This window comes from Myotis davidii, unplaced genomic scaffold, assembly GCF_000327345.1.
Source record: "Myotis davidii unplaced genomic scaffold, ASM32734v1 scaffold64, whole genome shotgun sequence".
Lineage (NCBI taxonomy): Eukaryota > Metazoa > Chordata > Mammalia > Chiroptera > Vespertilionidae > Myotis > Myotis davidii.
In genome coordinates this window covers 3,922,048-3,935,563 of record NW_006296226.1, presented here as the reverse complement: position 1 = coordinate 3,935,563, position 13,516 = coordinate 3,922,048, and the positions used below count along the sequence as shown (strand labels likewise).

Below are 13,516 nucleotides of genomic sequence, written 5' to 3'. Positions count from 1 at the left end.
CGCCCCCCCCCCCCGAGTACACAAATTTTTGTGCACCAGGCCTCTAGTTCTATATAATAAAAGCCTAAAATGCAAATCAACTGAACGGTGTTATGACCAGTTGCTATGATGCTCACTGACCACCAGGGGGCAGACACTCAATGCAGGAGCTGCCCCCAGCCCACAGGCCCCGACTGGCGGTGGTGGCAGGGGTGGGACTGGCGAGGGGGCAGCACCATGCCAGCCAAGGCGGGTGCCAGCAGGGGGCCCCAATTGCTCCACTAGTCACCCCACAGATAAGCCCTCATCGTCGGCCAGGACTAGGGACCTTACCCATGCATGAATTTTGTGCACCGGGCCTCTAATGTATATAATAAAACTATTAAAAGTAACTACAAAAACACATATTTTTAAAATTTATTTCTTAAGTGGTGGGGCTATGGGTAATTTTTCTCTGTATTTGTTGAAATTTGGTATTTTTTTTCTACAATGAATATATGCTATTTGTTAACAAAGATGTTTTAAAATAGGACATACATAAAATCAGTAATTTTACAATCTCATAGAAAAACAGTTACAGGAATGGTGACTCAGATTAACTCTGAATTTGAAGAAATTGTTCCAAGTTCAAACCCAAACTCCCAAACTGAAGTCGATGAAGCCATCTTACACACTCAGAAGGACTACACTGAAGTCTTTACACCTGTTAGCTGTTTAGAAAAATGTCCAGCATTTCAAGCACAGAACCAAGGTAAAACATTTATTTCCATTGTTTTAAAATATTTCTTACTAATATTCAGATTTATCCCAGTGAATTTTGTTTTATTAGATTAAAATTTTTATTTTATTGAAAATATCCATCTGCAAAATTATAATTCTAAGCTTTGCCACATTAGGGAAATATTTACCCTTTTATATTAATCCCCTTATTGTAAGTTAGGTTTTTGGAGTTTAAGTGTGTTGGGCCTCAAAAGAGCCTGGGAGATTTGATCATAGTGTGCTCACAGCATATTGCTGTAATAATATTAGCATCTGGGTACGGATCTGATGACACAGCAATCTGGTATTATATTAAATTAGTAGATTATTAAGTGATGCTTTTATTTTCTAAAATATCGTAAAGATTTTCAATGTTATCACATATGTGAAACCATAATTCAAAGTAGAGATGGAATAATTTCAGTATTATGTCAGGAAATTTGTCCAGTTTTTACAAATTTACCAAAAGTAATAATTAAAAGTATATTTTATCCAAAATACATCCCAAATCTTTCATAATATTAAAGGGTGCTGAATTCTTCCAGCCTCATAATAACTTGCTAAGAGCTACCTTCCTAGTATGGAAGCCTATTCCCTTTTTAAATGAAAAAACTTAAAGCTCTTTTATATAACTAGAGACCCGACGCACGGAATTCGTGCAAGAGTAGGCCTTCCTTCCCCTGGCTGCTGGCACTAGCTTCCCTCTGGCTTCCCTCACAGCCCCGGCTTTGTCCTGCAGGACATCTGATCTAATTAGCATATTAAACTTTTATTATTAAATTGGTATTATCATTTAAGATATGCTATAGTTTGAGTATGGAAAATAAATTGATTGATTTATTGCTGTTTTTATGTAGATACATAAATTGTGTATAAGTTTTTAGTATTGGCAAATAGGTGTGTGATGATATATAGAGAGTTAAATCCCTCTTATAGTTTCAGAAGAGAGAGAGTGATTGCATTAAAGATTAAACTTCAACACATGATATAGTAGGAAGAGCCTGAATTTAGAATCAGAAGCTTTGACCAGAGTCCAAACTCACCCTTAAAAAGTGGTACAACTTTGGGACAGTTATTTAAAATGTCATGGTTTTCAATTTTCTTATATAATTTCTTTCTTTAATTTATTCTAATTTCTTATAAAAATTTTGTGGGGATCAAATAATATACTAGTATATGCATATGTAAAGAGATGGTTTGTAAAAAATAACAGGCTACCCAAACATAGCTATTATTAATGTGGCAAACTAGAAGCTATTATTGTCAAATTTTGTAATAGCTACTGTCTGCAAGAATTAGAATTTTCTTTATAATTCACTGAATGAAAATATGATTGAGTTTCCCAAAGCAACACTCATAGATACAGAGAACAAACTTATAGTTGCCAGATGGGAGCGGGGTTGGAAAAAGTGAAGGGATTAAGTACAAATTGGCAGTTACCTAAAAGTCAAGGGGATGAAAATACAGTATATCCCTATATTCCCATAGAGTCAATAATACTGTATTAACTATGTATGGTGCCAGGTGAGTACTAGACTTATGGTGGGGGATGATTACTTTGTAAGTTATATAAATGTCTAACCACTATGCTATTTATATGACACTAATATAATATTGAATGTCAACTGTAATTGAAAAATAAATATTATTAAATACATATGAATTATTCATATCCTATATTTCGTTAGGGGTCCTATTTCATTATATTTCCTTCTTTGTGAGGCTGAACAATATTCCCTTGTGTATACATATACACCACATTTTTTTTATCCATCTCTGTCAACGGACATTTAGGTTGCTCCATACCTTGGCCATAGTGAATGCTGCAGTGAACAGGGGAATACAGATAACCCTTCGAGATAGTGATTTCGTTGGCCATCTGTTTCTTCCTTTACAACATTTATAACTTTCTTTGTCTCGCTGTGCTGACTGAAACTTCCAGTGCATTGTTCAACAAAAGCAGAGGAAAACAAGACCCTTTCTTGTTTCTGACATAAAGGAAGTCCTTTAACTTTTTGCCATTAAAAATGATGTAAATATCATTTCATTGTTTACATCATTTTAAATGAATCATTTTTAATGTTTACATTACTCTCAATGGTGAAATGTGAGAGAATTTACTTTATTGGGTTGGGGAAGCTTCTTTTTGTTCTGAGTTTGCTAAGAGCATTTGACCATGAATGAGAATTGAATTTTACTAACATTTTTCTACAACTATTAAGATATCTACATCTTAAATATATATAATGTCTCTTCACTAAAAAGTTATAGTCCTATAATCTAAACATAAATTGTTTTACTATTGTGATCATGCTGTATATGTGTTACAGTATTTTTAAATGTTAACATTATCTAGGGAATATTTCACCATATACTAAGATTTCCTCAAAAACCTGGTTTTTTATTATGACAGTTTTTAATCTTATTTATGATTCATACACTTGAGAACACTAATGACTTTAATTTCAAATGTGTTTCCATTTTCAATTATTTCCTTTTTAAAGTGAATCCTTGGAAATGGAATTATTTGATATAAGTATATTTTTTAGCTATATGTTCACTAGTATGGTATGCGAATACCCTGTGTACACCAACCTTATCATCACTGGATATATTATTACTGATGTTGTAATAATATATTTATACAATGTGATGGGCAAAAAATGCAATATTTTCTACTTGCACTTTAATAATTACTAGTGCTTAGTGCCTCAGATTTACTTTATAACCGCTTTTCCAGGTTCCAAAACAGACCTCTTGAGAAATTTAATGTTATTGGGACTTTGTAGAAATTTTACTATAGTCTTTTTAGCCAGGAAAGGGTTTATCTTACCTTTTCTTTAAGTTTTTAAAAAATTATCCTCATTAAAGTTTAATGGTTCCTCCATATACTTTTTGCACATTTTTGTTATGTTTTCCCTCAATATTAATATATTTATAGCCATTATGAATTAGTTTTTCCATTAGTCTTTTTTACTAGGTTTTTGTATGTATTGATTTTATAACTTTTACCAGCAACTTAGTGAATTCCTTTATTTGTTTTCATTCTGTTATGTTGGGGTTTTTAAGTAGACAAAAATTATCTTCTGCAAAGAATAAATTTATCTTCTTTTCTACTCGTAGACCTCTTTTTTCCTGCTTCTTTTCATAATTAACTAACAATTTTTTTTTTCTTAAGACAGTTTAAACACTCTTCTACAATAGAGGAAAATAGTCTCATATTTGTGTTGGTTCATATAATAGAGTTACAGTAATAAGTAAGAACTCAAGGGAATGCTGTATAGGCATAAGAATATAAAGAAATAGCACCCTTGGTTAAATACAAACAACAAAAAACCACCTTTGTAGTTATAAAGAACATTAATTGTGGTGTTTGCTGCCATCTAATGGCTGCATCTAAAAAGGAAGAATGTCCCAGTGGACTTCCAGAGATACCAGGAAGGAAAGATGGCTAGAAGGTCTGTGTTTGAAAGTGGAGTGTGAAAATGGGGATATAAACAAATGCTGTTTGGGTTTTTACTATTAATATAACTTTATTAATATTTACAGAATGAACCATCTTTAAATTTTCTCAGATATGCCCTGCTTAGACATGGAACCAATAGCTAGTTTTCTTTGGTGTGTAATGGGAAGCTCTGGGAAGCTCACATTTTTTTGCCCAGAAGATTGTCAGGAACATAACAGGTTCAGATAAACAATCTTTTAGGAAGCTAGTTTATATAACTCGTTCCTCTTTTTTTTTAAAAAAAAAATCTTTTTATTGATTTCATAGAGGAAGGGAGGAGAAAGAATCATTGATTGGCTGCCCCTTGCACGCCCCCTACTGGGGATCGAGTCCACAACCCAGGCATATGCCCCTGACCAGAATCGAACCCAGAACCCTTCAGTCCACAGGCCGAAGCTCTATACAATGAACCAAACCAGCCAGGGCTAACTGGTTCTCTTTTGACACTTGAAGTTAGCAGCAGTCAAAGGGATGGTCCCCGCTGCTCTACATTACATATTTATTAAGCACAAGCATACCAATGATATGGTTGGTCATGGGAGACATGGCTCCATGCTCCCTCTCTCATGCCATTCTAATCTTACTTCACTGAAACACCAGTGCCAGGACAAGGGACCATGCTCCTCTTCAAGGTGCCCTTTGCTTTGGGGTGCTTGGCTTTCTGAGTAGTTCCTCATCTGAGCTTACATTTTCCTTTTTCTCTTTCCACTCAAGAGTTTTTGAAGAATGGGGCCAGGTTCAGAAACCGTTAAAGCCCTGACATAATTAGCTAAGATTCTTAAGTAATACAAACATGGTAGGATAGGGACAGAACAGAAATGTATTCCAGCAATTAATTGTTAGCAGTAATATGTAAGATACATCACACTTCTCACGTAGATACTTAGCTGTATAACTTTTTCATTGTATCTAATTTTATAGCAGCATGCTTGACAACTTTAGAGTGTTAGAATCAAAGTTGGTCTCACTTTTAGGCTTTGCAGACCATCTCTATTTCCTACTAGTACATGTCAGAGTCTCTGGGGATGAACTGGGGACTTTAGGAGGCAAACTGATGCAGAGAAGAAAAGACTATAGTTATCAAAAGTCAAATGCTTTGACCTGGCTGGTTTGGCTCAGTGGATAGAGTGTCAGCCCATGGACGGAAAGGTCCCAGGTTCGATTTCAGTCAAGGGCATGTGCCTTGTTTATAGGCTCAACTCTCAGCCCTTGTCAGGGTGTATGCAGGAGACTCTCACATCAGTGTTTCTCTCTCTTTGTCTCTTCCACTCTCTGTAAGAATCAATGGAAAAATAACTTCAGGTGAGGATTTTTAAAAAGCCAAGTGCTTTCATTCCTTTACAGTTTTATTTAGGCTATTCATGGCTATGTTAAATCATGGCACAAGAGCTTTTCCTCCATTGATTAAACTAATTTTGTTGAACAGTTATAAGCGATTATAACTCTTTTAGGATATTTGGTTACTACTCAGTGTACGAAATAATATTAAAACTTACTGAGCTTTTACCTACTTACTAGTACCGTGCTACATGCTTTATATGCACAGTACAATGAAGAATTAAGGAATTAAACATGTATTTGGAAACCCCAACTTTAGCTAATGGCTCACTATAGTAACTAGATCCTTTTGTATAACTTTCAGATTTTTTTCTTATTCTTTTATATTTCTTATTTCCTTTCAGATTTGTTTTTTGATGATGAAGAGATAATTTTCACAAATAATTTGATGACCTATAAAAGTTATCTACCAACCTTGGATACTCTGTTGAGTAGGCTGAAACTGTTTTTGATAGAGGACCCCCTTTTAGATTTCAAAGAACAGATCGCCACAGATGCTGATTTTTTCGGGTACTTCGTTGCACAGTGTTGTAAATATTTGTAAGAGGAGAAAATATTCTTTGTATGCTCACAAGTCTACATGTTACCAATAATATTTTATCATTGTTGCACTTCAACTCTAATTTTAATTATTGTCTCATTTTTGGCTACATTTTATTACATGTAATTTGCTATTAGTAAACACTAATTTAATGTTTTATTTTGTTGTTAAGGGAATGTTTCTCTTTTCAAGGAGATTTGAAAGATCTTATGAAAGAAGATTTTTATGTGGATAAAGAGAACTTTTGTCAGGAGAAACTAGAAGATACAGTAGGTTTAAATGAAGCTATAGTACTTTCATTAATATTTTTACAGAAATAGTAAAGCATACTTTAAAAAATTTTAGTAATATACCTTGACCATCTACTATAATCAAATTAAAAAGACTTGATAATGGGTTGAATGCATATCAGCTAAGAAATCAAACTTACTTCCAAGGTAGTAGTTCTAAACTTTGGCAACACGTTGGAATTGCTTGGGGAATTTTAATAAAATACTGAAGTCTGGGTCCTACCCACATATATTCTGATTTCATTGGTCTGGTGTGTAGCCCAGTTATAGAGAATTTTAAAACCTCTCCCAATTATTTTAATCATTAAACCTGGTATAGCACATTAAGTGATCATATTTCTAATTTAAAAATTTAGAATTTTTTAAATGTATTAGCCCAAAAGAAGACATTCCTGCCTCTATGGATATTGTACATCACTAATATAATCAGTGACCATACAAGACATTACTAAGAACATTGCTTATTATGTAGCAGAATATATTTTTGGCTGCTACACTTCTATTTTTTAAAGATATGCATAGTATTACAATTTTTGAGGGTGGGTTTGGTTTAAAATTTGTTACATCAATTAAACAAATATAACTGTTTATGAATTCCGAAATCTTTATTTGCAAAACCTAACTAAAAATTTGTTTTACTTATATATCATTTCAGCCATCAGTGTTTTCTGAGTGTGAATTAATAGCTCCAAACCTTGATCAAGAAGTTGGTATTCCATCACTTTCAGAACTGAAGGAGTCATTACACTTAGTGCCAGAAATAATAACTTACGAAGATGAAAATGAATATGAAAAGCTTTTCAAAAGAGGTAAAGATTAATTTAAAATTTTATTACTTATAAAAACTACTTAATAATGTTTGTTATAAAAATTCTTGTTCATTTTTTTCTCAACCTCCAGATTTTTAAAAAAGATCCTGCAGGTTATATGGCAAAATCTCAGAATTATTGATGAGACTCTTTTCTCATCTTTCTCTTTATATGCTTGCAAATTAAAATGTCTCTGAAATTCATCTGACCATCTCAAGTTAATTACACTAATAAAGCTAAGATACCTATGACTGTACTACTTTTTTAGTTGTTTTCTTATATAAAATGACAAAGCACTAACAACTTATGTGCTAACTTTAGTTAAGTACAGAGAAACTCATAACCTAAAACTTAGATGGTTTCATCTCAGTTAGACTTGGTACATATTGTTGAGTTCTTTTTAAGACAACTTGTGCCCAAATATTTAACTCCCCTCTCATAAATTTCAGTTGAAATTATGAAAGACATAGAATATTAGAGGAGTGAAGGAGGATTTGTGATACCCATTGAGAACAGGGTTGCTTGCTATCCATAGACCACAGACTTGAAGGAATTCTGCAGACAAACTAAATTGAGAGAATTACTAATCAGCCTACAAGTCAAAGCAAGGGAATGAAAAATCAACCTGAGTATTTGAATAAAATTTATACCCAAACTTAAAAATATAGCAGAGCTCAGAATGCAGGGTGACCATGAGCTTTTACACAAATCTATGAATGCTAATGGTAAAGGACAAGCAACTTTATTGGATGACTGTGGTATTACACTCCCAGCATTTCCTTGGCTCCGATGGTGACTAAGTAAGAAAGAGGCATTACCACAGAGGAATGAACAAGATTACAAGACATCTATCCTATATAATAAAAGGCTAATATGCAAATCAACGAAGCAGTGCAATGACAAGTTGCTATGACACACACTGACCACCAGGGAGTAGATGCTCAACACCGGAGCTGCCCCTGGTGGTCAGTGCGCTCCCACAGGGGGAATGCCGCTCATCCAGAAGCTGTGGCAAGTGCAGCGGTAGTGGCAGGAGCCTCTCCCATGGTGAGCAAGCCTAAGCCATCAGTCAGACATCCACCGAGGGCTCTTGGACTGCGAGAGGGCACAGGCCAAGCTGAGGAGCATTCCCACCCCCCGAGTGCACAAATTTCTTGCACTGGACCTCTAGTATATATATAAAAGGCTAAGTGACTGACCGTATGTCCATCTGACCAACAGACCGGCCGGTACATATGACGTGCACTGGCAATTTAAAAATAAATGTTGACTCGCACATGTGCAATACATATAAAGCTCTCACTGGCACCAATTACATGCATGTGTTTCAATCTTTCATTGTTGATTGTGAATTTGGTTGTTTTTGTTGACATTGTGAAGCTGAAAGAAAGCTGCATCGTCAACAGAATATGTCTAAAGAGCAACTATTGGCTCAGTGTACCTCTGAAGCCAAAAGAAGCCAGCGTCGTCAACAGAATGTATCTGAAGACCAATTATTGACACAACATACCATTTGAGTGATGATTCCATCGATTCAATGGATGATGCCGAAAAGAAAAATTTTCCCATCGAATTTCTTAATAGTATTACTCTTTCAAGAATGCCATGTCATAAATTAAAATTGAAAGTAGGTGCAATCATCATGCTACTGAGAAATCCTAATAGTAAATGGGGTCTTAGTAATGGTACTAGATTTATTATCAAAAGATTGCGACCTAACATAATCGAAGCTAAAATATTGACAGGATATGCGGAAGGAGAGGTTGTTCTGATTCCAAGAATTGATTTGTCCCCATCTGACACTGGCCTCCCATTTAAATTAATTTGAATACATTTTCCCGTGATGTCAGCATTTGCGATGACTATTAATAAATCACAAGGACAAACTGTAGGAATAGGCAGAGTAGGAATATTCCTACCTCAACCCATTTTCGGACATGGTCAGTTATATATAAGTTTAATCAATTTATCAGTCATTGTATCAATGTTTTAATATCATGTCTTTGTTGTTGTATCATGTTATTATTTATTAATCAATTTATATATATTATTTTCATATGCATTTTACTAATTTTCTTTCATCTCTGACACTTCAATTATAGAGAAAGGGCAAATAGCGATATTAAAATATTTCTTCTAATTAATTTCCTTTCGATGTGCATAAATCCGTGCACCAAGCCACTAGTTTATTATACTAGTACTTTGGCTGAAAATAGACTTCCTTCCTTTTCTTTCCAGATCCTACTACCAAGCATGCAATTGACACTGAAGATATAAAATGCAGCTCCACAGAGAATTTGGCCATTCAAAGCCAATGCAAACCAGAGCACCATAAACCAGGTAGAAATTTTGACTAAATCATTGAGTTTTCCAGCCCTGGCCAGTTTGACTCAGTGGATAGAGCATTGGCCTGCAGATCAAAGGGTCCTGGGTTTGATTCTGTCAAGGGCATGTACCATGATTGCAGGTTCCTCCCTGGCCTGGGCCCTGGTTCAGGATCATGCAGGAGGCAACCAATTGGGATGTTTCTCTCACATCGATGTTTCTCTCTGTCTTTCCCCCTCTCTTCCACTCTCCCTAAAAATCAATGGAAAAATATCCTTGGGCAAGGATTAACATAAAATACTTTAGTTTATCAGAGGTTACCTATATCTGATGTAAAAGTACACTGCATTCACATACAAAGTCTACTATGGGACAGTTTTCATGTTTAAAATTTGATTATTGTAATCCAAGGTATTATATTTTTCTCTTATCTGTTCTTTTACATGTATTACTATCACTAACTCGTTATCCTTCTAGCATCAAAACTGAATACCTTACAGAGAGAGTTACAAGATCAAGGAAGAAAAATAGAGGAAATAGCATTAATATTAAAAATAGGAATCTTACAATATTATAACTCAGTACATGAAATTTTATATTTTATCTCAATAAGTAATCTTGCTAATCCTTGTTATATTTTTATAAATTTAACCTTTTTAATCTCTCAAAGCAATCTTATAATTATTGTTAATGTTATAATTTTATCAAATTTGGAATCTTAGAATAATCTTTTGTTCCAGTGTAATGCCAAATTATGTTGTTTCTTAACTATGTTGATGATATTTAACTATGTTATTTAGTCATATTTATAATTGGATCATATTAATAATCTATTTGGAAGTTTACTTACTTATTTATGAAAGTGATAGGAACGTACTGACTACTTATGAATAAATAAGGGTCAGTTTGTCAGGCCCACCCTATTAAAATGTAACTCTGCTAGGTCACCTAGACCCCAGACTTATTAAGGTGAAGGATTACCCACCATTAATACTACTTACTTAACATCACCAATATTTATTCTGGAGGTTAAAATAGTACTGACAACAAAATTGTCAGAATTAAAAGCACGATTACATATAAAGCTCTTAGAATTTATCTTATATAATAAACTCAATAAAGTTTAGTTGTCAATTGATTTTTTAAAATATATTTTTATTGATTTCAGAGAGGAAGGGAGAGGGAGAGAGAGATAGAAACATCAATGATGAGAGAATCATTAATCTGCTTCCTCCTGCACATTCCTGACTGTGGATCAGGCCCACAACCTGAACAGGAATCGAACCATGACCTCCTGGTTCATAGGTCAACGCTCAACCACTGAGCCATGCCAGCTGGGCTCAATTAATTTTTTTAAAAACCAATACTATCACAGTTGAGACACCATAAAATGTATGTGTAATTGCTTATATAGATGAAAAATTAAGTTATTTTGTATTTCAAGTAAGCCAAGTTTTTATTGAAAAAAATTTTTTGTAACGTAATGAACATAATAATTGCTAACAAAAATTCTAAATTATACTTAATTTTATTCAATGTTTATGTAATATTATGATTTTTAAATTTGTATGCATTCTAGAAGAGTTAGAAGAAGAGTTAGAAATGCTATTGCCTCCTCTACACCTAGCAAACCAACATTCTTCTGTGAATTCTTTATGTACAGGACTTCAGACATTTCCATTTTCTCCTGTTTGTAAAATGTAAGTGAAGATTATATCTAGAACTCCAATTGCAATTCAGATCAAGCAGTTTTTAATTAAATCTCTTTATGTAAAGGCAATTTCTAAGATATCTCTGTGAAAAACATTCTAAGTGTCTAAAGTAAGCAACTGGGGGGGGGAATATATGAATATACATGTACATACTTGGTTTTACATGCATAGAATATCTTTTGAAGGACACAAAAGGAAATATGGAAGCTAGTAAGTAATAGAGCCAGGCTCTTTTATACTTTTAGTATTTTGAATGTTAATATATTACTATTAAAAATAAACAACTTGAAAATTTTATACCATATGACATACATGTAACTTAATATTTTCCAAGTTAGATTAGTTTGCTCTCCTGGAATAAAGTCACCCATTCTTCTGTTTCTTATACCACTTATAAAACTAGGAACATGACTAGTATAGTCCCCTTCTTCCTTACTTTAATCCTGGAATTTAATGTGTTCTAAAATAGCACATTTTCAGAAAAATTACCAAAAAAAAAGGTCTATAAATCTTTAATGAATTATTCGGAGAGTGGGCATCATCGGAGCTACAAGCAGGGTTTTGAGTTCTTAGCTGTAATTGGCTGATCTATCAGAGGAGAATGCTGTTGGGTTACCAGGAGCAACTCATCCCTAGCTGCAGATTCCTGCTAATGTTCTGAGAAAGGTGTCTGGCATTGAGGGATTATCATCATCATCATCATCATCATCCCTGGCAAAGAATTAGGTCATTTGGAGGGTATATCTGTGATACAGAGAACTCTACCATGAACTAGAACTCCCTGTATCAGACATGAGCTCTCTAAAAGTAGCATGAGACAAATATAGAAAATACCTATAATTTGTCCAAGTAGTTTGAGTCCTTTTGTAGGACCTATACTTTCTTTTTATTGCTCTTTTACATTTTTTTATTTACTCCACATACCATGATCCTTCTGTTAAGGCAGATTGGCAATCTGAAACAGAAACTAGCAGAAATTAGTATAATCTTGAATTTTAATTTGATATAAAAATATTTACTTAAAAATAAGTTATATATCTATTTTTGTTATAACTCAAATATCTAATGATAATTTATGAAACTTATCTATGTATTAAAACTTGCCAAAGTTAGAACAAGAGACTAAAATTAGCCAAGGTCCTAAGGTCATTGAAAACAATTTAAAGTGGTCTCATCACCACTACATTCATTAACAAGCAGTATATCACTTCCATTTGGTTTGCGAGTTATATAAACTTAAATATTCCTATTTTTAAAATGGATTTACACCTCAACCATGAAACTGCTAACAACGAGGAAAAGTATTAAAATAAAAATACAACAGAAGGGGGGAAAATATATAATATTTTTGTATTTTTAACTTGCTTTTATGACCCCAATTACTTTGTTTCAGGACACATTTTGGCTGGAACTATACCCAGTTAACACATATTTTTAGCGCCTACCGCCTATAAAACTCAATGCTAAATTTTATGGGACTAAAAAGAAAAGTCTGTATGGCATAAGACTTAATTTCCATACTAACTGATTTCTGAATTATGAATATTTTCATATATAATCAAAGAAAATATCAAATTCAGATATGTCTTCAGAAATTTCCATTAAGCATAAGAATACATGTCTATATTACAGTCTCCTGTTGGACTTGGCCGGCCTAAATATTTCCCCTTCTTTTTACTTTAAAATAATTACCTACAATCAGATGTGTCCAGTTGCCATAGACCTTGGTAAGGTTCAAGAAGGCCACTACATATCAGATTATTTTATTATGTGGGTAAATTGGATTGTTTAGACATAAAACCTAGCTTTCTTAGCCCAGGACTGTCAATTTAACTAGCAGTACTTATCATTAGCATGCTCATATCTACATTATAAAAGGCCAAGTGGCTGTAACGCCATAACGACCAAATGACCAGTCACCAGGAGGTGCATTGATGGGTCCCATGGCGGTGGCGGGAGGGACTCTGAGTCTTGGAGTGTGGCAGGTTTAGGTCTTGCACGATTTCACATGCTGAGCCTCTAGTATGTTTCATATGAAGAGAGAAACAGAATACAATCAGTTGTTATTTAGGAGGGCTTAGGAAGTTTGGGGGCATAGATTAAGGGGCTTGTGAATTAATGCTCACTTCCCTACCAAGGCTAGCATCTTCATAGTTGTTGATGTGCTATAATTTATATTGATTGCATATTTTCTCCCTTTAGGACCAAAAATGCACAAACAGACACATATCTCTCACTCACACACCTAAAATTGAAGG

General features: G+C 34.0%; 1 protein-coding gene across 1 annotated transcript in view; it reads left to right on the top strand.

Moving 5' to 3' along the window:
• LOC102764473 (chromosome unknown open reading frame, human C9orf84) overlaps positions 1–13,516 on the top strand; it is a 56,975-nt gene that overhangs the window by 7,798 nt on the left and 35,661 nt on the right. Inside the window, exons 3-8 of the mRNA XM_006771185.2 lie at positions 546–730; positions 5,926–6,091; positions 6,295–6,391; positions 7,068–7,221; positions 9,460–9,561; positions 11,126–11,246. Coding sequence (XP_006771248.1) covers positions 546–730; positions 5,926–6,091; positions 6,295–6,391; positions 7,068–7,221; positions 9,460–9,561; positions 11,126–11,246 — 825 coding nt within the window. The remainder of the gene's footprint in view (positions 1–545; positions 731–5,925; positions 6,092–6,294; positions 6,392–7,067; positions 7,222–9,459; positions 9,562–11,125; positions 11,247–13,516) is intronic.